General features: G+C 42.4%; 1 protein-coding gene across 11 annotated transcripts in view; it reads right to left on the bottom strand.

The window, feature by feature from the left end:
• Positions 1 to 703: 703 nt before the first annotated feature.
• Positions 704 to 23,761, bottom strand: part of PKN3 (protein kinase N3) — a 53,641-nt gene continuing 30,583 nt past the window's right edge. For all 11 annotated transcript variants that reach the window (XM_033961819.1, XM_033961821.1, XM_033961824.1 and 8 more), the window contains 8 exons: positions 16,950 to 17,041; positions 16,487 to 16,663; positions 16,263 to 16,325; positions 15,875 to 15,951; positions 15,331 to 15,473; positions 11,756 to 11,863; positions 11,561 to 11,641; positions 704 to 1,607 (listed from right to left, as the gene is read on the bottom strand). In XM_033961819.1, coding sequence (XP_033817710.1) covers positions 1,395 to 1,607; positions 11,561 to 11,641; positions 11,756 to 11,863; positions 15,331 to 15,473; positions 15,875 to 15,951; positions 16,263 to 16,325; positions 16,487 to 16,663; positions 16,950 to 17,041 — 954 coding nt within the window. In that variant the 3' untranslated portion in view covers positions 704 to 1,394. The remainder of the gene's footprint in view (positions 1,608 to 11,560; positions 11,642 to 11,755; positions 11,864 to 15,330; positions 15,474 to 15,874; positions 15,952 to 16,262; positions 16,326 to 16,486; positions 16,664 to 16,949; positions 17,042 to 23,761) is intronic.

Genomic DNA, 23,761 nt, shown 5'->3' with positions numbered 1-23,761 from the left:
TCCATATGTACTTCTGATGTTATGACAATTCAGACATAATTTATGTTATGTTATGGTATGTTTGGAATAATGGTTACATATGAGGTTCAATAAAAGAAAATTTTCACAGCCTGTTTCTATTATGACCATTTATTCAGTTTCATGGTTATTACAAAAAATATTTTTTTATATGTGGGGGGGTGTCAAAAAATTATGGGCCCTGGGTGCCATATACCCTAGGTACACCACTGACTATAACTCCCAAGTCCCGCTCTTCTTTCATGCACAAAAGTTCTTCACCCACTAACTGTACCGTTCCCTCAGGTTTTTTTCCAGTCCAAATGCATGACTTTACATTTCTTAGCATTAAATCTTAGCTTCCAAATTTCAGATCATTCTTCAAGCTTCATTAGATCCTTCCTCATGTTAGTCACACCAGTTAGAATACAGATTTTTGTGGATATCTTTTGTTTCATGAGTAAATCAAGGAAAATTTGTTGTTTACCTGCAATTACATCACTTTCTTTTCCAGAGATAAATAAAAAAAAAGATTAGACATTGATATGTGAATATTTCATGGGGTGTCCTAATTTTTTCACATAACTGTACTTCTTTGAAAAACTGGAGCTTTATTAAATGTCTCAGTCTAGATCCCAATATCTAGATGTAATTTATATGGAGTGAACAACATGACAAATCACTGAGAAACAGTTTGTTCATAAACATTTATTTTAATTTTTATGAATATTTTTGCAATAAAAAATACAAACATACTAATTATTAGAAATAGTGCTCCCCTCAGAGCTGATAGCAACCAAGTTGCTGCCTAGGACTTGGTGGGATGTAAATATAGTTCATGTATGGATTATCTGGAGGAGGGTGAGGTATGTTTCAAATGCATGGAATGGATGACCAGAACTGTATTATCAGTTATGTACTGTTGCATAGTTAGCAATAAAAATGTCTCATTCTGGATCTATTCATTGAAACATAAAAATGCAAACATACTAATGTCATCTGCTCTGGTGCCCCAGAACAGGCCCCACCCTCTTTGAATTCCACTTGGCATTATAAAGATGGATTCTAACCACGAGGCCTATTTACCACGATATGATAAACATACTCTGTACAAGGATACCCTTTAGGAAAGAGAATCTTTGTAAATGAGTTGGCAGGCTGTAATGAGGTTTTTTTTTCTCTAAACTACTATACGTAAAAAGGAATGGAGGATTCTCCAAGTGAGACTCTTAACGCTACCATACTCATATAAAAGGCTAAATAACTTATGATCATAATTCTTAATGCCTCCAAAGCAGGATAATGTGCTTGTGGAGTTTCATACAAAATATCCTGGGAGTAACATTCCAGCAAGAACTTTGCAGTAACTGGCACTTTCTGTATCTACAAGAAAAAGTTCAAACTTGAAACAGAAGCTCTGAGACAAAGTCAAAGTTGTCAAAGGCAGCCTGTTCCTGGCTGGTGAGTGAGCGCAGATCTTCAGGCGGGGTCAGAATTGGTTTCTGTGTTGTGAACTCTTTATCAAAGTTACTCACATCAGAGATGCCTTTCAGAAATGGAACAAAAGGAGGCCTCATTTTTCTAGAAAGCAGGGCTTCCCAGTCAATCTCCTGCACATTGAAAAAAAATACTGTTTAAAATACATATTAATATATAATTACGGGAAAGCTCCTAAATCATCATTAACAAATATAGGCTTAGGTACACCACTGCTTATCCCTGGCAGTGTGCTCAAAGATTAATCTGCTGCAGAGACTTGGTTTATAAAGGATGTTCAAAAACTGAATATTTGTCAAATTTTGTTCCGTTTGCAACCATCAGATTAATAGAAATAATTATCCCAGGACAAGCAGGCAGCATATTCTTAACGCATGGGTGACGTCACCGACGGAGCCCCGGTACGGACACTTTTAACTAGAAAGTTCTAGATGGCCGCACCGCGCATGCGCGAGTGCCTTCCTGCCCGACGGAGGAGAGCGTGGTCCCCAGTTTCTTCGTTTCCGCGGAGCGAAGAAGACGCATGTGCTTTCAACGGCTGTTGAAATCTCTGTTTTTGCCTTCCCGCTTGCGCTCTTTTCTTCCTTTTTTTGTTCTTTTTCCTTCGGATTTCGTTCTAACTTGCAAAAAAAAAAAAAACTTTGTTTTTTCTTTATTTTTCGGGCCGGCCCCGGCGGGGCCTGTTGCCACCATACAGGCCTCCGGTTTTGATTTTGTGGAGGCCGTGTTCCCCTTCATGCCCCCTCAGCTGGGCTTTAAGAAGTGCCAGCGGTGTGCACGCCCGATATCTCTCACTGACCCGCACAATTGGTGCCTACAGTGCCTGGGTCCAGAGCATCGGGCTGACACCTGCACCCACTGTGCTATTCTTAAAAAACGTACTTTGAAAAATAGACAGATCCAACAGAATATCCTTTTCGGTACCGGATCTGCCATGGAATCAGCCGCGCCGTCAACGGCGCCGCAAAAGTCGGCACCGACTACTTCGACGACGCCTGATCCTTCCTCGGGGTCGCTGGCACCAGGTAAGCCGGCTAAGAAGCCTTCCACTTCCCTTGAGCGCCCTCCTGCCACACCGGCGACACCGGTCCTCCCGGCATCACGCCGACCCCGCAAACGCTCCGCCCCGATTTCGGTGAGTGCCTCGTCATCGGCATCCTCATCGCCGGGGCATGGAGCGGCACCTATGGTACCGACAAAGAAAAAAGCGGTACCGGTGCCCCCTCTGGACGACCGCATTGCGGCCATACTCCAAAGCCAATTGCAAGAGCAACTGCAACAGCAACTCCAGCACTTGTTGCCTGCAATTTTTGCCCCACTCCTTCCGGTACCAGACCGGCCCGAGCATCACACCATACCGCCGGTGTCGACACCATCGGCACCGTTGAACACCTCCATGCCAGTACTCGCGGCTGAACCACTTAATCCTCCAGTACAAACATGCTCTGATGCCGACTCTCCTCGACATCGAGACCGACACCAGTCCCCCCGAGACCAGGACCGGCATCGATCTTCCTCCCCCGGTACCGTCTCGATGCGCTCTGGCAAATCTCTCTCTAAGACTCGCCACACTGAGCCGTCCGCACCACCGTCCCGTCCTGCGCACACCGACGTCAGGGACCCGGACTTATGGGAAGAATCCCCACCCGGTACCGATGATGAGGCTTCCTCAACGGACGAGGAACCATCGATGGTCGATACCAGTTCCAAACCTGAACAGTCCTCATTCACAAAATTTCTCAGGGAAATGTCGGCGGCTCTGTCGATCCCTTTGGAATCCGACTCTAAGAAGTCCCAGGCTTTCCTGGACGCCCTGGACTTCGAACAACCTCCCAAAGAATTTTTAAAGTTACCCGTCCATGACATCTTACGGGAAACTTTTTACAAAAACTGGGAAAATCCTCTCACGGTACCGGGTGCCCCTCGAAAACTGGATAGTTTATACAGGGTCATTCCTATCCCGGGGTTCGACAAACCTCAACTACCCCATGAATCCCTTCTAGTGGAGTCCACCTTGAAGAAAACCCAGGGCTCCAGTGTTTATGCCTCCACCCCTCCTGGCAGAGAGGGCAGAACAATGGATAAATTTGGCAAGCGCCTTTATCAGAATTCCATGCTTGCCAACAGGGCTAATAATTACACCTTCCACTTCTCCTTCTATATGAAGCATTTGGTGCAACAACTCTCCTCCTTACAAAATTACATCCCTGAGCATAAGAACCCGGTTTTTCAACAACAAATCTCCAGTTTGCTCCAACTCCGGAAATTTATGGTGCGATCCATTTATGACTCTTTTGAGCTGACCTCTAGAGCATCTGCCATGAGTTTCTGACCTCGACATTAATCACCAAGACCGCCTGGCTAACGCACCTTGTCTTGGTGATGAACTATTCGGGGAGTCCCTGGACTCAACTACCCAGAAACTCTCAGCACACGTGACCAGGTGGGATACCCTAATCAAACCTAAAAAGAAGACTCCACCTGCTCGCCCCTACAAACAGCAGTCTTCCTACCAACGCAGGTTCTCGGCCAGACCTCTCAACCCGCCTCAGCAACAACAGCCTCGCCGGCCTCGTCAGCAGCACCAAACTCAGGCACGTTTACAGTCTCACCAACCTGCCAAGCCTCTCCCACAGTCAAAACCATCTCAGCCCTTTTGACTCTTTTCTCCAGGGCATAGCCAGTCTCCCGCCATCATTGCCTCTTCCTCAGCCGATAGGAGGCCGCCTTCAACTCTTCCTCAACCGTTGGGAGGTCATTACATCAGACCTGTGGGTCCTCAACATCATTCACCACGGCTACACTCTCAACGTCCAGACTCTTCCACCAGACAATCCTCCCATAGAGTCTGTTTCTCACTCCTCTCAATCCCCCTTCCTCCTGAGGGAGGTCCAATCCCTTCTTCTTCTCAATGCCATCGAAGAGGTACCCCCAGACCAAAGGGGTCAGGGATTCTACTCCCGCTACTTCCTGGTTCCCAAGAAGACAGGAGACCTCCGTCCCATCCTCGATCTTCGGAACCTCAACAAGTGTCTGGTCAAGGAAAAATTCAGGATGCTCTCCCTTGCCACGCTTTACCCTCTTCTCTCTCATCACGACTGGCTATGTTCCCTAGACCTCAAAGAGGCCTACACTCACATTCCAATCCATCTGACTTCACGTTGCTACCTCCGATTTCAGGTACAGCACCACCACTATCAGTACAAAGTGCTACCCTTTGGCCTCGCATCATCGCCCAGGGTGTTCACCAAGTGCCTTATTGTGGTGGCGGCCTTCCTCAGGTCTCACAACCTCCAGGTGTTCCCATACTTGGACGATTGGTTGGTGAAAGCTCCTACGTCTCCGCTTGTGCTACAAGCCATTCAACACAACATCTCTTTCCTCCATCTCCTGGGGTTCGAGATCAACTACCCCAAGTCACATCTCCTTCCCACACAGCGACTTCAGTTCATTGGTGCCATCCTCGACACCACTCTGATGAGGGCGTTTCTCCCCTCAGACTGCCAACGAACCCTGCTCCATCTCTGCCGTCAGGTGCTCCTTTGTCGCTCTATTCCTGATCGGCAAATGATGGTCCTCCTGGGCCACATGGCCTCGACAGTCCATGTGCTTCCTCTGGCACGACTCCACCTCAGGACACCTCAATGGACTCTAGCCAACCAATGGTCGCCGACCACAGATCCTCTTTCTCATCCCATCTCTGTGACATCGTCTCTTCAGCAATCTCTTCAATGGTGGTTGAACTCCTCAAATCTTTCATCTACTCTTTCATCTACCCCCTCACTCCATGATCATAACCACAGATGCCTCCCCCTATGCATGGGGAGCTCACATGGGAGATCTTCGCACCCAGGGACTCTGGACCCCTCAGGACCGTCAACATCACATCAACTTCCTGGAACTCAGGGCCATGTTCTATGCTCTCAAGGCTTTCCAGCACCTTCTCTATCCTCAGGTTCTTCTCCTGTGCACAGACAACCAAGTCGCCATGTACTACATAAACAAGCAAGGCGGCACCGGATCTCCCCTCCTCTGTCAGGAGGCCATCTGCATCTGGACCTGGGCCATGGCCCGCAGTCTCTTCCTCAAGGCCGTCTATATCCAGGGCGAACAGAACTCCCTGGCCGACAACCTCAGCCGCATCCTTCAACCTTACGAGTGGACCTTGGATACTCCCACACTCCACTCCATCTTTGCTCTCTGGGGCACTCCTCAGGTGGACCTCTTTGCAGCTCCTCACAACCATCAGCTGCCCCAGTTCTGCTCCAGACTCTACTCTCCTCTCCTCATCGTCTGACCCCGGATGCATTCCTGCTCGACTGGACGGATCGGTTCCTCTATGCCTTTCCTCCACTGCCTCTAATGTTGCGGACGCTATTCAAACTCCGCAGGGACAGAGCCACTATGATTCTCATCGCTCCTCGGTGGCCTCGCCAACACTGGTTCTCCCTCCTGCTCCAGCTCAGCTCCAGGGAACCCATTCCTCTTCCTGTGTTTCCTACTCTACTTACGCAGCAGCATCAGTCTCTACTACATCCCAACCTGTCATCGCTCCACCTGACAGCTTGGTTTCTCTCGGGCTGACCTCTCCAGAGAATCTGTCTCAGCCTGTCCATCGCATTTTGGATGCCTCCAGGAAACCGGCCACCCTCCAATGTTACCATCAGAAGTGGACCAGGTTCTCCTCTTGGTGTCTCCTGCATCACCACGACCCCACCTCGTTGGCGGTGGAAACTGTACTGGACTATTTGCTCTCTCTGTCCGACGCTGGCCTCAAGTCTACCTCAATCAGAGTCCACCTCAGTGCCATCACTGCGTTTCATGAGCCTATCCTCGGAAAACCTCTCACGGCTCATCCACTGGTTTCCCGGTTCATGAGAGGCCTCTTCAATGTCAAACCACCTCTGAAGCCTCCTCCAGTCGTCTGGGACCTGAATGTGGTTTTATCAGCCCTCATGAAACCTCCGTTTGAGCCTCTGGCCACTACTTCATTCAAATTTCTGACGTGGAAGGTGCTTTTCCTCATTGCCATCATCTCTGCCAGGAGGGTTAGTGAGCTGCATGCACTGGTGGCCGACCCACCTTTTACTATTTTTCACCATGACAAGGTGGTTCTGCGTACCCACCCTAAATTCCTTCCCAAGGTGGTCTCGGACTTCCACCTCAACCAGTCCATTGTATTGCCTGTCTTTTTCCCTAAACCCCATGCTCATCCTGGGGAACAGGCGTTACACACGCTAGACTGTAAGCGGGCCCTTGCATACTACCTGGACCGTACCAGGGCTCACCGCTCTTCACCTCAACTCTTTTTGTCCTTTGACCCCAACCGTCTGGGGCACCCTGTTTCTAAATGGACGCTTTCTAACTGGCTTGCTGCCTGCATTGCGTTCTGTTATGCTCGGGCCGGTCTCTCACTGGAAGGTGCTGTCACGGCCCACAGGGTCAGAGCTATGGCTGCTTCTGTGACTTTCCTCCGTTCCACGCCCATCGAGGAAATCTGCAAGGCTGCCACTTGGTCCTCAGTTCACACGTTCACTACTCACTATTGTCTGGATGCCTTCTCCAGACGGGATGGACACTTCGGCCAATCTGTGTTACAAAATTTATTTTCCTAATGGCCAACCATCCCTCCTCCCTCTCTGTTAGCTTGGAGGTCACCCATGCGTTAAGAATATGCTGCCTGCTTGTCCTGGGATAAAGCACAGTTACTTACCGTAACAGGTGTTATCCAGGGACAGCAGGCAGATATTCTTACGACCCACCCACCTCCCCGGGTTGGCTTCTTAGCTGGCTTATCTTAACTGGGGACCACGCTCTCCTCCGTCGGGCGGGAAGGCACTCGCTCATGCGCGGTGCGGCCATCTAGAACTTTCTAGTTAAAAGTGTCCGTACCGGGGCTCCGTCGGTGACGTCACCCATGCGTTAAGAATATCTGCCTGCTGTCCCTGGATAACACCTGTTACGGTAAGTAACTGTGCTTTTTGTACAGTTAAGAGAAAGATCATTAACTGTTATCCTTGCACTTAAATTTTAATAAAGATCAGATGACAACATGATGAAGATGGAGGTAGAAGATGAAGGGAAGGCCTTCTGAAAGCAACAGTATCCAAACTATTTTAGGGTTGTTTTATTTTCACTGAGAAAAACTGATACATACCCCAGTCACTTAATCCTCACAATCCATCTAATGTACCTGGGACAGTGGAGGACTTGCCCCAGGTATGTATCAGTTTTACCTCAGTGAAAATAAAACAACCCTAAAATAGTTTAAATCTAGATACACTACATCAGGGGTAGGCAATTCCAGTCCTCGAGAGCCGGAGCCAGGTCAGGTTTTCAGGATATCCACAATAAATACGTATGAGATGGATTTGCATGTACTGCCTCCTTGAGATGCAAATCTATCTCATGCATATCCTGAAAACCTGACCTGGCTCTGGTTCTCGAGGACCAGAATTGCCTACCCTTGCACTACATCAACTGGCTTACCTTTATCCACATGTGTATTCACACCTTCAAAGAAGTCAAACAAATTGCTGAAGCACAATCTCGCTCGGCTGAACCTATGCTGACTGTCTCATTAAATCATGTTTGTCTGTGTTCCAAAATTTTATTTTTTGTAATTGTTTCCACCATTTTGCCTGGCCCTAAGGTAATGCTTACCAATCTGTAATTTCCCGGATCTCCCCTGGAACCATTTTTAAAAATCGGTGCAACATTGGCCCCCTCCAGTCTTCAGGTACTAGTGATCTATAACCTGTTGCTAAAATCATCTAACAGCAGGTCAGCAATTTCATATTTGAGTTCTTTTAGTACCCTGGAATGTATACCATCCAGTCCAAGCGATTTGTCACCTTTTTAACTTTTCGATTTGGCTTTGTACATCTTCCAGCTTCACTGAGATTTCTTTCAGTTCTTCCGCATCACCCCCCTTGAAAACCATTTCAGGTTTAGGTAGATCTCTTACATCTTCTCTCCTAATGACCGAAGCAAATAATTCATTCAGTCTCTACGCTCTGGCCTTATCCTCCCTGAGCGCCCACTTTTCTTCTTGATCATCCAGTGGTCCCAAGGATTCCCTCACAGGTTTTCTGTTTCTGATGCCTCTTTGGCAAGTTTCTCTTTATATTCTGTCTTAGCTTTCCTTATCAATGCTTTGCATCTAACTTGCCAGTGCTTGTCTCTCTTCTTAATTTCTTCATTCGTATCCTTTTTCCATTCTTTAAAGCAAGGGTGTCAAAACTCAAATCACATAAGGGGCTGAAATCTAAAACACAGGCTAAGTTGTGGGCCGGATTTTTTATTAAGATACTTGCCCCCTCCTTTGCTGACGCGCAGTGTAGGCCCCAGCACCGGTGGTGGCTCCAATGCTCACAGGACTTCTGTGCTTTAATAGCTTCTTTCACTTCACCTTTTAACTATGTCGACTCTCGTTTCCTCTTCTTTCCACCTTTGCTGATATGTGGAATACATCTGGGCTTCCACAATGGTATTTTTAAATTACATCCATGCCTGGTTTACAGTCCTAACCTTTGCAACTGATCCTTTTAGCTTCTTTTTAACCATTTTCCTAATTTTATCATAGTCTTTTCGAAAATTAAATGCCTCTACAGTAGATTTCTTTTGCGAAGTCACTTCCAGTTTCACGCGGCGGCCCAACAGGTCCAGGATCTGTGTAGTAATTCTCTATCTATACCCTTCTATCCCTTTTTCCAGCAGGAAATTGTCTAAACTTTTCTTAAACCCCAGTACCGTACTCTGCCCTATTATGTCCTCTGGAAGCGCATTCCAGGTGTCCACCACACGTTGGGTAAAAAAGAACTTCCTAGCATTTGTTTTGAATCTGTCCCCTTTCAACTTTTCCGAATGCCCTCATGTTCTTTAATTTTTTGAAAGTTTGAAGAATCTGTCCCTCTCTACTCTCTCTATGCCCTTCATGATCTTGTAAGTCTCTATCATATCCCCTCTAAATCTCCTCTTCTCCAGGGAATAGAGACCCAGTTTCTCCAATCTCTCCACGTATGAAAGGTTTTCCATCCCTTTTATCAGACGTGTCGCTCTCCTCTGAACCCTCTCGAGTAATGCCATATCCTTCTTAAGATATGGCGACCAATATTGGACGCAGTATTCCAGGTGCGGGCGCACCATCGCCCAATACAACGGCAGGATAACTTCTTTCGTTCTGATTGTAATACCCTTCTTGATTATACCTAGCATTCTATTCGCTCTCTTAGTGGCCGCTGCACACTGTGCAGTCGGCTTCATTGTCATGTCCACCATTACACCCAAGTCCCTTTCTTGGGTACTCTCTTTCAATAACATCCCTCCCATCGTATAGTTGTACCTCGGATTCCTGCTACCCACATGCAATACTTTACATTTCTCAACGTTGAACTTCATCTGCCATCTTGTCGCCCATTCCCCTAGTTTGTTCAAGTCCCTTTGGAATTCTTTGCAGTCCTCTTTAGTTTGAGCTCTACTAAATAGTTTGGGTGTCGTCCGCAAATTTTATTATCTCACACTTCGTCCCTGTTTCCAGATCATTTATGAATATATTAAATAGCAGCGGCCCGAGTATTGAGCCCTGTGGAACACCACTCGGGACCCTCCTCCAGTCCGAGTAGTGGCCCTTCACCCCTACCCTCTGTTTCCTACCCGCCAACCAGTTTCTGATCCATCTATGTACGTCTCCTTCCATCCCATGGTTCTTCATTTTCCGGAGTAGACGTTCATGAGGCACCTTCATTGTGGCATGGCTGGCTCCTGAAGGTAAAATAGGTGCAAGAGGAGCCGAGGAGGAGATGCCAAGTCTGACATGGGCACAATTTTTTTTACCAAGAGAAAGACTTTTCACTGCTTCCATGGGGCGGTAAAAGATCTTGTCCCCGTTCCTGTGGTAAGTCAGTTGCAAATGTCTCCATTCCTGCAGATTTACTGCGATGACCACGGTTTACCTCGGTAAATTGTTCCCGTGTCATTCTCTAACTCCCCTATTTTATTTTTTAAGACTTCTATCATTTGTATACAGACACTTCAAATTGTGTTTTTTACTTATAACTACAGGCTGCTGAGAAGACAGGGACAATTTGAGTCTTTACTCTGCCTTCCTCTTAAATCCTCCTGTCTTTCTTTCACCATTATTGAAACCTCTCTATTGGGACTCCCTAAATATCCTGTTTCAATAGTATCCTTCAAGGATACTTCATACCAAACCATCCGCTACCCCCGCATCTCAGTTTAAAAGCTGCGCTATCTCCTTTTTAAACGTTAGTGCCTAAGTTTGTCTGGCAGTATTCTTAGGCAAATAGCCACACAAATGTCCTTGCAGAACAGAAGAGTAGCCTAGTGGTTAATGCAGTGGACTGTAAACCAAAGAACACAAGCTCAAATCCCAATTTGTGATCCTTCCAGGACTAGAAAAATACCTGAATTTATACCACTTCAGTAGGCTTCAAGGCTTGTAGATGTACAACTAGGCTACTCCTCTGAACTACTTGCTGCTTTGTTCGAAATGGCTATAACACCTGCAGCTGACAGAGCCTGGTTTTCTTTTCTGGTTTAACTTTTAGGAGAGAGGGATGGGAATAGCAACCACTGGAGCATTTCTGGTCATATTAACTCTCCTTTCCCCCCCTCTTAAATTCAATCAATTTGTACCTCGCTTAATCTATTGTAAACCGCATAGAACTTAACGGTATTGCGGTATACAAACTGTTATTATTATTATTAAGGAGAGGAAGTCATGCTTTAATCCCTCCAGTGATCAGATGATTTTTGCAAATTTGACACAAAAGAAATAGGTCTAGGTAAAAACATCTTTTTTAGACATTTAAGTTTCTTCCCATTCCTAAACAGCTGTTGAATGTCCTACTTTTGGGCCCTCCCTATCTATTCCTGCCTAAAACATGCCCCCTTGCTAGCTGGACAACTACAGCATGAAACATCCAAATTCTGACTTTCCAAAACAGAGATTTTAACGTTTTTAGCAGATGGACCTTTTTTTTCCAGCCATTTTGAGGTGTTCATCTGCTTTGAAAATGAGCATCATAGTGTATTTGATAGCTACCTTAAAGAAGGGCTCAGGTTTTATCTCCTCAGCATCCTCCTCTCCTGCACCAAGACGTCGCTCAGGAGTTTTCTCAAGAAGCTGGAAGAGTGAATATTAAAATGAAATGGCCAATACTGAAGTAGGAAAGAAGAGCTAAGGCACAGACACAAAATGCCCCGGATGGGGGATTCCTGAAAGAAATGGATAGCTTACCTTGTGAATGATGGACATGGCTTGTGAGGAAAGAAAGTGGGGGTAATGAACCTCATCATTCACAATGCTGTCAAACACCTCTTCCTCATCATCTCCAGGAAAGGGGCACTGCAACAAAGAAGAAAGATTTGAGATGTGGTGTCGTATAGTATTTCAAATCTGGTGTACAAGGAATACAAGAACAGCTAAAATAACAATAAGCTACATTATATAGTATAATCTACTACATTTCCTTTAAACCTAGGTGTCAGCATTCACATTCAGTATTACATTGTGCTGGCCTACCTTGAGTGTCAGCAAAGGCTTATGGGATATTATATTAAACAATCTGACTCTTGGGAGTGTATGCTGATAAGGTGAATGGCCCCCTGCCCGTATTTTATTCTTCAGTTTAGAAAAGAAATGGCTGAGGGGAGATACTGTATGATAGAGATCTATAAAATTCTGAGTGGAGTGGAAAGAGTGGACGTGAATCACTTGTTTACTGTTTCCAAAAATAGAAGGACTAATAGGCATGCAATGAAGCAATTAAAAGTACATTTAAAACAAAATCTGAGAAAATATTTCTTCACTTAACATACAATTAAATTCTGGAATTTATTGACAGGGAATGTGGTAAAAGCAGTTAGCAAGGTTTAAAAATGGTTTAGATAATTTCCTAAAAGAAAAAAGTCTACAAGCCATTATTAAGATGGCCTTGGGAAATCCATTGCTTGATTCTAGGATAAGCAGCATGGGATCTTAATGTTCACTAAATAAAAACTGAAGGAAATGTGAAGTGCAGATAATCCAAATCCAATTCACATACAAAACTTCAACAAGCAAACATATGCTATAAAAATTTTCCAGATACTTAAAAAAAAAAAAAAAAAAAACCCAACACTTATTATGAAATGCACTTATTTTAGAACAGATTAAATATAGGAGGAACAAGCCACAATGAGCATTCATGCAAACATCGCTGCCAGTTCTAATGTTATCATTGGCATAAAAAAACCTCTTATATACTTAATACTGTGTACTAAAATAATTTCCATGCATCAAAAAAATATCTACTTCTTTTGATAATCATATCTTCCAGGGAATCACAAACAGCTGCAAAATAAACAAGCAGTATGTGAAAGTTATATCATACACACAAAGTTTAAAAAAAAAAAAAAAAGAACATTCAGTATAAAACTCAATTTAAGTAGTGCTCTTCTGACTGGTACTACCAAAGCATAACCGCTAAAAAACCCCAACATTGTGGCTACTTATAAAAACTAACAAAAACGAAAAAGGAATCAAAAAACAAAATGAAAATACCTTTAAACCTCGAAGGTGCTCAGAACAAATATATAGTAAGAAAGTGACCAAACCAGGGCACCAACCCCTGTAAGGACTTTCAAAGAGTCTATCATTGCACCATCCTCAAATGGTAGAAAGGTATTTAAATTTTGGTGAATGTCTTTTTATACTATTTTTCTTCTTTTGTCCATTTAAAATGTCCAATGCTTAAGTGAAAACTATGATCCTCAAAATAGGCAAAACTTAACTGCGAGTGTTTAGGAAGCCAAATTGCTACAGTACTGGGGATCCAGTACTTATAAAAACTGCCATTAGACTTCCTATCTAATCAGACATTTCCTTTCAGTTCTACTAGCCAATCACATTAATGCTGCCACCTAGTTTTACCATTTAAACCTTTTGGTTCCATGGTGTTAGGGGTGAAAATCCAACACAGTGCATGTTGTAGTAGTAACTTATGCTTTATCAGAGGAATCCAATCCAGTGCAAAACATTTCAAATCAGAAAAATTATATAGAGCTAGAGGAGAATTCCTCTTTCCATATTAGTTTTTCTGTTTTGAAATGTTTGTACTAGATTATATTCCTCTGTTAAATGCAGGGGATGGGGGAATTGCTTCTGCTACAGAATGAACAGAGCTGGATTTTCACCCTTAACAAGGTTTAAATGAGTGGCAGCATTTTTTCTAATTTAATGTGATTGGCTAGGAAGTCTATATATTTCATAATTGTCATACTTTGTTAGAGGAAAGGCTTCAGTGGCATTTGTTAGAAGAGCACTGCATAGGTTGTGAGTTTTATACTAATTTTATCAATTTAATTCAGTGTACATGATATAAGAACATAAGAACATAAGCGTTGCCTCTGCCGGGTCAGACCAGGGGTCCATCGTGCCCGGCAGTCCGCTCCCGCGGCGGCCCCCCAGGTCCATGACCTGAAAGTGTTCCCTACCTAACTTAAAAAAGAGCTTCAGAAAGTTTTTATTTTTGTAGCTGTCTGTGATTCCCTGAATTAGTATAACAAAATGCTAGCCACTGTTGGACAGAGACGTTTCTATATGGAATATATAGTAGATATTACCAAAAGATAACTTGATTATTTTTTATACAGTAAAACCTTGGTTTGTGAGCATAATTCGTTCTAGAAGCATGCTTGTAATCCAAAGCACTCATATCAAAGCGAATTTCCCCATGGGAAATAATGGAAACTCAGATGATTCATTCCACAACCCAAAAACTATAATACAAAATACTATATGTACTCAAATTGTAAGACCTCGCTCATTTAGAACAGTCACTACACTCTTGCAGCGTCAGAGAGAGAAGAACCATTGGCTCAGTTGGGATGATGTAACGCGTGTATACTGTATGTTCTCGTATTGCAAGACTTTGCTCGTTTAGAACAAGTCACTACACTCCCGCAGCGTCAGAGAGAGAAGAACCATCAGCTCAGTTGTGATATATGTATACTGTATGTACTTATATTGCAAGACCTTGCTTGTATATCAAGTTAAAATTTAATAAAATGTTTTGCTTGTCTTACAAAATACTTGCAAACCAAGTTACTTGCAATCCAAGGTTTTACTATACATGGAAATGTTTTGAGCACACAGTGTTAAGTATATAGGAGATTTTTTTATACTAATGATAAGAATAGAGCTGGCAGCAATGTTTGCTATGGAAGGCTGTTGAGTATTTTTCTCCTATATTTAATCTGTTCTAAAATAAGTATATTAATAACAAGTGTAATGTTTTGATTATTTAGAAATTTGTTTTACTTAGGAATAGGATCTTGCCAGGTATTTAGACCTGGATTGTCCACCTTTGGAAACAGAATATTGGGCTTGATAGATCTTTGGTCTGTCCTGGTACAACAATGCTCAAGTTCTAATAATAAAGTACATTGGAGGAAAATGACAAAATAAAAGTCCTTGATGAGAACCGATTTACTACAGAAATTTACTCAGCCTCTTTTACAAAACCACGCTAGCAGCTGCGCTAATGGCCCCGAAGCCCATAGAGATTTAAAGGGCTTCGGGGCTGTTGTTGCACGGCTTTGTAAAAGAGGCCATCTCTGGCTGGGCAGCTGAGATATTTCTATAGTAAATGTGGATAGAAGTTACTGGGCAAAGTAGATGGAACAACTGGTCTTTATCATCATATTACCAAGAACATAAGAAGTTGCCCCCGCTGAGTCAGACCAGAGGTCCATCTTGCTCAGCGGTCCGCTCCCGCGGCGGCCCATCAGGCCTAGTGCCTAGTACAATGTGTAAAAGGTGTCATGACTTACCTCTCCAACTAACATCTCATATAGAAGCACTCCCAGTTCCCACCAGTCCACAGAACGCGTATAAGAAGTATCTGTCAAAACTTCTGGGGCCAGAAACTCTGGAGTGCCACAGAATGTGTTTGTTCGATCACCAAAACCCATTCCTAGGGAGAAATATCACCACCAACATAAGCCCACCAAAATATATACATGGTCTGATCCTAATCTTATACAATTTACTTAAAAGTTACATTCATGTACACAGAGAGGAGGCAGTCACAGCGGTATTTATCTTCCTACGCCCACAGAGACAAAGCAGTCACAGTCACATCCCTCACATACACACACAGATGAAGAAGCCCCATCGGAAAAAAGATGCAAGAGCAATAGTCAGTTATATGACAAGAAGTCTGGATGAGAGTATAAGGCTGAAGGAAAGACAGAGACTTAACTGGAACCTCACATGAGCTTTCCCTGCCCTAAAATCACAATATCCCATAGGGAAGAAGATGTCAGAGGATCAGAGCAGAAAATTTAATTCCTACTGTGTAACAATAGTACTTACCTTCTTTACATAGTCCAAAGTCAGCCATCTTCACAAAACCTTCAGTGTCCAGCAACAGGTTATCCAGCTTGAGATCTCTGCCAGGAAGAGATGAAAGAGAAGGAAAGTAGCGAGTCCACAAGTGTGACACGGGAAGGGCAGAGGAAGTGATGAGGTCCACAGAGATATAGAGAAAAGCAGCAAGCCCACAAGAGACATGGAAAGGAAGTAGAGAAAGTGATGAGGTCCGTAGAAATATGGAGGAGAGCAGCAAGCCCGAAAGTAGCGTGGGAAGGGGTTAGAGAAAGTTGTGAATTCCAAAGAGATGTAGAGGAGAATGGTGAGTCCAAGAAATGGTAGGGAAAGTGCTGGTGCCTGGCATATAAAAAATAGGTGTATCTTATTATACCTGTAAATAATTTTCTTTTCATGCAGGAACTGGAGTCCCAGAACGACACAAGCAGAATAAAATCTAGAGGAGAGGCAATCATGGTATACAGAACATAGTATCATAAATCAGTGTGTACCCAATTCAAACAAATAGAGCTTTGTGGATAATCAAGCGAGTTGTCCCTTTTCTCTTTCAGCTCAATTACCACTCTCCCAACACCACAAATCTGCTAGGGCCCTTACCTTGCTGCTGGTTCAGAGAATACCTTGCAGTGAATCTGCCCCATAAGGTCACCCCCTGGTGTGTATTCCATCAGGAAACATGTGTGTTCTGGTGTCTGGAAACAAGCATACATATTCACCAAGAATGGGTGGCCACATCTATTCACTAGCTGGAAGATGTGTTTCTCACAGACCAAGCTGCCAAGAATAAAAGGATTTAAGAATCAACTACAAATATCTTAAAGCAAAATTAAAGAAATCCACTGTGAAAGGTACTTCTCATGGGACTTTCATCACTGTCCTGTCATGCACCACATAGAAGGGAAGATCTCAATTTTTATCTTTCAAATTGTAGAACCATTGGTTTTCTGTTCTGCCCCTTTTTCACCAAGCAGAAGCAAGAAGCCAGTCTCTCAAATCTGACCACCACCCATGAAGACACCCACCCACAAAAGTTGTGTCATGAGGTCTGAACAGAACTCACCTATCCATTTCTTCACGGTTGATGATATCTCTTTTCTTTAGAGCTTTTATAGCATACATCTTCCCAGTCTCCTTGTACTCTGCTAGAATCACCTAAAGAACAATCAGTTCCAGAACACACTTACTATATGGAAGACAGTCATATTATGCCCTTCTCCCCAACTAGCTTCTACTACATCACATCCCCTTCTTTTACTTACATTCTAAAAGGCCCTATAAAGTATAAAAAACAAACAAACCTACAGAAGCAATAAATACAATTAAAATAGGAAAAAAAGTGTACAGAGTAAGTGACGTCAATGTCCCAAATGGATGTCTGAACTAGGGGCTCCTCATCCTACCCACCTTAATCCAAGCTCATCCTTGGATAGTAGCACTCTCTGTTCAATTTAAGTCCTGTAGTTTGCAGACACTTGGCAAAGTGTATTCAGCATGGCATATTAATCCAAAAGTCTTGTTTTTCCAATGCTGTTTGAGCCCTGTGATCCAGAAGCAAGGCCCCCCCCCACCTCACCAATGCATGCCATATTGTGGACTCAGCTTCCGACACCTATTCTCTGTAGGTGAACCTACTGAACTGCCTAGTTCATGTGCTAACTCTTTGAGTGTTTTATAAAATATTTTGCATCCTTGCACCAGTAGCTCAAAGACATGTAGGATGGTCGCCGTACCTGAAGAAGGACACGGTACTACTCGAAAGGGTCCAGAGAAGAGTGACTAAGATGGTTAAGGGGCTGGAGGAATTGCCGTACAGTGAATGATTAGAGAAACTGGGCCTCTTCTCCCTCGAACAGAGGAGATTGAGAGGGGACATGATTGAAACATTCAAGATACTGAAGGAAATAGACTTAGTAGATAAGGACAAGTTGTTCACCCTCTCCAAGGTAGGGAGAACGAGAGGGCACTCTCTAAAAGTGAAAGGGGATAGATTCTGTACGAACGTAAGGAAGTTCTTCACCCAGAAAGTGGTAGAAAACTGGAATGCTCTTCCGGAGTCTGTCATAGGGGAAAACACCCTACGTTGATTCAAGACAAAGTTAGACAAGTTCCTGCTGAACCGGAATGTACACAGGTAGGGCTAGTCTCAGTTAGGGCACTGGTCTTTGACCAGAGGACTGCTGCGTGAGCAGAATGCTGGACACGATGGACCACTGGTCTGACCCAGCAGCGGCAATTCTTATGTTCTTATGAAATTCTGGATTGCACCAAGCCTGTTAGACTTGCAGGAGCTGGAAGACACTGTGGAAAACCTTGAAGCACGTACTGAGAATATGCACAGGTAGACATGTGAGCATACTACCAGGCTCCTGTGGCAAAACATGAAGGACTGATTAATAAACTTGCTGAACTAGAAAATTGCAGGAAGAATTTGAGGATCCATAAAAGAGCAGCAAGAGGAACACAAGATATTTTCTATTAAAATATGCAACCTATTAAGAATATAGGACCCTTTGAACTTCTTATTTACGTTTGTTTGGTCAGCAGAATGTTTTTTTCCAGTAAGGCTTCATTAAGGTTTCATATGCTATTGCTCGTACGGTTGGTTTGTATAAGTACTTGTCTTCGTTAGATTGCTGTGAGTGATGTGCTTTTGGTATGCGAGTTATGATTGTGGTCTGACATGGTATATTAATGTGGGTGTTTGATATTGGGTGTGTTAACATGTTTGAATGGTGAGATTGTGTGATGGCAGTAGTAGTAGGAAGGGTTTGTGGCTTCTTGGCGTACTTGGTCAGAAGTTTAGGGTTGTTGGGTTTCTTACTCTGCTTTGATCATCCTCTTTCACTTGTGGAAAAGCAGCTGTGGTGTTGGGGGATGGAGAGCAGGTTTAATTGGGTTGATAGACCTGTATGGAAGCTCCCTATATGTGCATTTTCATCTGTATGGCACCAACAAAAAATATTCTGTAATTTGTTACTTAATAAAAATAAAGCAGTTGCAGAATCACATGAGCAGCTTAGCATAAGAGGCTGCTTGGCTCTCGGGCTCCTAACTACCATGCCTGGATTAACAGTTATCTGTAAGCAATTTCGATACAAGAATCTACCATTTTCAACCCAGGGCACTTAAGAGACTATATGGACAGATACAATGCATGAATTTGTGGATAAAACACAAAAAGACAAATAGAAGTCCCTCCGATTCCCAAGATAGTAGAGGTCAAGATATCAGGGCTTGTACTTATTGAGGCAGTGATAGAGCAATTGAAAAACACAGCGGTGAGTGCTTTGGATGCACAACTTGAGTGACTTCCCTCAGAGCTTAAATGAAGTCACAAGATCTTTGATGGACTTACATGAAAAAATAACTGATGTGGAACAATGTACTTCAGATACAGAAGACATATTGATACAGGCACAAGTCTCCAAACAAACAAAAAAAGTGAGGTCCAGAGAGGAAAGAAGATTAAAAAAAAGATTTCTACCATATTTTTTGGACCATAAGATGCACCCACCTGTAGAGGAGGAAAACCCAAGAAAAAAAAAAACATTGGTTCAGAATTTTTCTCATCTTGGTTTTTCCTCCTCTACGCGTCTGGTGTTCTGGTGCTGGGAAGCCCAAAGCCGCCCAAAGCTAACAGCCCAAAGCTGCCAGAAGCTGCCCGCAGCCACCCAAAGCCCCCCGATACCTTTTTTAGTGGCGGTGGTCCAACGTGGTCTCCTGAATGGTTGCCTGTGTCTTAGAAGAGTGATGCAGAACGCAGGAGCACGACCTTTACGCTTCCTGCCTGGTCCCGCATCGCTCTGATTGGCTGCAGTCAGTAACGTTTTAACATCTTTTTATCTCCATTAATCACTTTAAGCCATTCCATAAGTTTCACAACCTATGCATACGCAGATGATATCCAACTATTACATCAAATAGATCTAGAAAACCCTAATCAAATTCATGAGCTAAATGACAAATTGAAAAAAAAAAAAATAATAATCAAACAATAGCTGACGGAAAATATGCTGGCTTTAAACATAGAAAAATCATCTTCTTTCCCTGGAAGGAAGGTATATCGCTATCATCTCCAGTCCAAATTTATGATACTCCTCTCCAAATGGTCTTGAGCATTAAAATTCTCGGCATGATCTTAGACCAAAAATTATCAAATAGTGAACAAATCAGTTCAGTAGTAAGAAATTGTTTTTACAAACTTCGAATGATCAGGTCAATTCCAAAGGCCTTAGAACCAGCTGCACTTAATACCCTTATTCATTCCTTCATCATATACAAATTGGATTACTGTAATTCATTATATAAAAGCATCACTCAGAAACAAGTAAGGTGATTGCAGTTAATCCAGAATACTTCTATAAAAATTATCACAAATTCAAAAAAATTCAACCACGTAACGCTTTTACAAAATGCACACTGGCTGCCAATTCAACATCACATAACTGTGTGCAATTTTGGAGGCCACATTATCGCAAGGATGTGCTGAGACTGGAGTCGGTGCAGAGAATGGCCACCCGGATGGTCTCGGGACTCAAGGATCTTCCATATGAAGAACGGCTTGACAAATTGCAGCTATACTCGCTCGAGGAGCGCAGAGAGAGGGGAGACAAGATCGAGACGTTCAAGTATCTTACGGGCTGCATCGAGGCGGAGGAAGATATCTTCTTTTTCAAGGGTCCCACGACAACAAGAGGGCATCCGTGGAAACTCAGGGGAGGGAAACTGCGAGGAGACACCAGGAAATTCTTTTTCACTGAAAGAGTGGTTGATCGCTGGAACAGTCTTCCACTACAGGTGATTGAGGCCAGCAGCGTGCCCGATTTTAAGGCCAAATGGGATAGACACGTGGGATCTATTCACAGAGAAAGATAGGGGAGGGTCATTAGGGTGGGCAGACTAGATGGGCCGTGGCCCTTATCTGCCGTCTATTTCTATGTTTCTATGTTTCTATGTTTCTATATAATCCTACTCCTTTACTTCAAAATCCAACAGACAAACCTTCAAGCTTTTCTCGATAAATTATTACCGTATTTTTTGCTTTATAAGATGCACTTTTTCTTCCTTCCAAAAGTGGGTGAAAATAAGGGTGCGTCTTATGTATAGCCTTGGCATTTTGATACTAACTACATGACTAAGGCGTAAAGGAAACATGAGTCTCCATTCTAGCCAGAACCAATCTGGAATATTATCAGTGGGCTCTGGGAGGATCCAATACATACCTTGACGTAAAATATAGGCTTGATGATACCTATAAAAGTTGGGAAAATTTACCCCCCCCCTCCGTAATTGGTTTTTGCAATGTCACTAGAGCAATTCTGGGATTTTTCCCAAGCCAAATAAATTTTGTCAATATTTTATTTAACTTTGTATAAAAAGATTCTTGAAAGAAAACTGGTATCATTCCCATTTGGTAACAAACTACAGGTAAGATCATCATTTTAATTGTTTGTACTCTTCCCCACCAAGATAAATGTAAAGGATTCCATTGTTCACACATCTGTCACTTTTTGTAATAAACATTTTTCATTAATTTTCATTGTGTCTAAGTCTTTTGAAATCCAAATTCCAAGATATTTAATAGCATCCTCCTTCCAAACAAAAGAGAATGTATCAAATAAACCTTTTGTACAATGTATATTTAATGGAAGAATTTCTGATTTGTTCCAATTTATTTTGTATCCTGAAAATTTTCCGATTTCTCAATCAACTCTAGCAAATATGGAATGGTAGATTCTGGATTCTTCAAATATAACAATAAATCATCAGCATAAGCTGATATTTTGTATTCTTTATCTGAATGAGGTATACCTTGAATTTCCTTTACTTGTTGGATTGCTAATATTAAGGGTTCTAAAACTATATCAAACAGTAAAGGAGACAAGGGACATCCTTGTCTAACTCCTCTGTAGATTAAATTTTTCTGAAAACGTATTATTAATATATAATCTAGCAGAAGGGGAGCTATATAATGTTTGTATCATTTGTATGAATCCAGAACCTATACCAAACCATTCCATTGCCTGATACATAAATGTCCATTCTACTCTATCAAAAGCCTTTTCTGCATCCAAAGAAACAGCAAAAGTAGGCTCATTCATTTTCTTTGTTAAGTATAACATATGAAATGCTAATCTGGTATTATGAGATGAATGTCTTTGAGTTACGAATCCTGTTTGAGGCATACCTATAATATGGGGAAGAGCAATAGCCAATCTTAACGCAAGTATTTTTGGATACCTGGAAAACTTTAAGATATATCAGCAATCTAACTCCTATTCCAATTAATAAATCAACAACTCAAACAATTTGGTTAAACCCCAAGATCAAGATTGGCGGTTTCAAAATAATCTGGAAAGACTGGATAAAAGTAGGTATTCGAATTTTAGATGATATAATAAAAAATGGTAAGATGCTGGAATTTTCACAATTGCAACATAAATTTGATCTTAATAAAACACAATATTTTAAATGGTTGCAATTGAAGCAATCCATTCAGGTAGGGTTCCCTGAATGGAAAAATCTTTCTAATTATCATAGTTTAGAATTCATGTGTTTCCAGATTAATTCAACAGATCATGAAGCTGCACAGTGGTATAAATTAATATCCGAATATATAAATAAAAAACCAAAAAATGGTCTAAGAGACATTTGGAGCATTGAGATAAAACATCAAATTAATGCATCTCAATGGCCACGACTTTGGTCTTGGAGGTTAAAGTGTACAATGTCAGCATATATGAGACAAACTTGGTTTTTTCTTTTACATAGAGCTTTTTGGACCTCTGTTCGTTTACAAAAATTGGATAGCTCTAGATCTAATAGATGCTGGCATTGTCACGTTGAAATTGGGACATTAGACCATCTTTTATTCTTCTGTCCATTTATCTTATCATTCTGGAAATCAATTTGGCCCCAAATTAATAGGATGTTAGAAAATCCGGTAGCCTTGACATATGATACTATATTATTTGGAACAACTATGAGAGCAAGAAGTCAAATATCATCAAGTAATAACAAACTTCTATTTATTTTAACTGGAATAGCAATACAACAAATCACATTCAATTGGAAAAAACATGACAGATTAAACTACATTTTCTGGTGGAATACTGTATGCCATATTTACAAAATGGAGCTCACCACTGCAACACAAAAAGGCTATATAAGCAAATTTCAAAAAATCTGGGGACCGTTAACAAATTTTTGTAATGAATAAATAACTTTTCCCAAGATAAGATATTTGATTAGAAGGAAATGGGGTGGGATTTTATTTCTAGGTATTACATACTATATCAATATTTGAATGAATTTTTCTCAATAAAGCTGAATCTATGTATTATTGATTGGAAGGGAGGGAGGGAGGGGTAGGGATTATTATATTCAATAATAATTATATAAATTTAAATTTCTTGCATATTATTATAACTATAATATTGATTTTCTAAAGAAATGTTAAAATTGATATTAATCTATGAGTTAATCAAGTGTGTATATTCAAGTTTCTAATGAATTTATTTGAAACACTTGTTGTAACATAAGAAAATGAATAAAGATTTATAAAAGAAAAAAAAGGGTGCGTCTTATGGAACGAATACATAACCCGCCCCCCCCCCCTTAATTCCTCCAGCGGTCAAGCGCTGTAGGACAGGAGCTTTCAGCCTCCTGCCCTTCCCTCCAGCTGACTCCTGAGCGGCAGCATCAGAACAGCACAGAAGACAGGTGCAAACTTTTTGCTTCCTGCCTTGTTCCAAGCTGCTCCGTGAAGGAAGGAAGGAGAAGCCACAGCGCTCACCCTTCTCACCATGTTGCTGATCAGCTTCGCTCCCCACCTGGCCCACGAGGTGAGCAACTGGGGCTGGAGCAGCCAAG

The sequence above is a fragment of the Geotrypetes seraphini genome, chromosome 10, assembly GCF_902459505.1.
Source record: "Geotrypetes seraphini chromosome 10, aGeoSer1.1, whole genome shotgun sequence".
In the NCBI taxonomy this organism is placed as follows: Eukaryota; Metazoa; Chordata; class Amphibia; order Gymnophiona; family Dermophiidae; genus Geotrypetes; species Geotrypetes seraphini.
The sequence above is the reverse complement of the archived record's forward strand: the minus strand, read 5'-3'. Positions and strand labels throughout refer to the sequence as shown.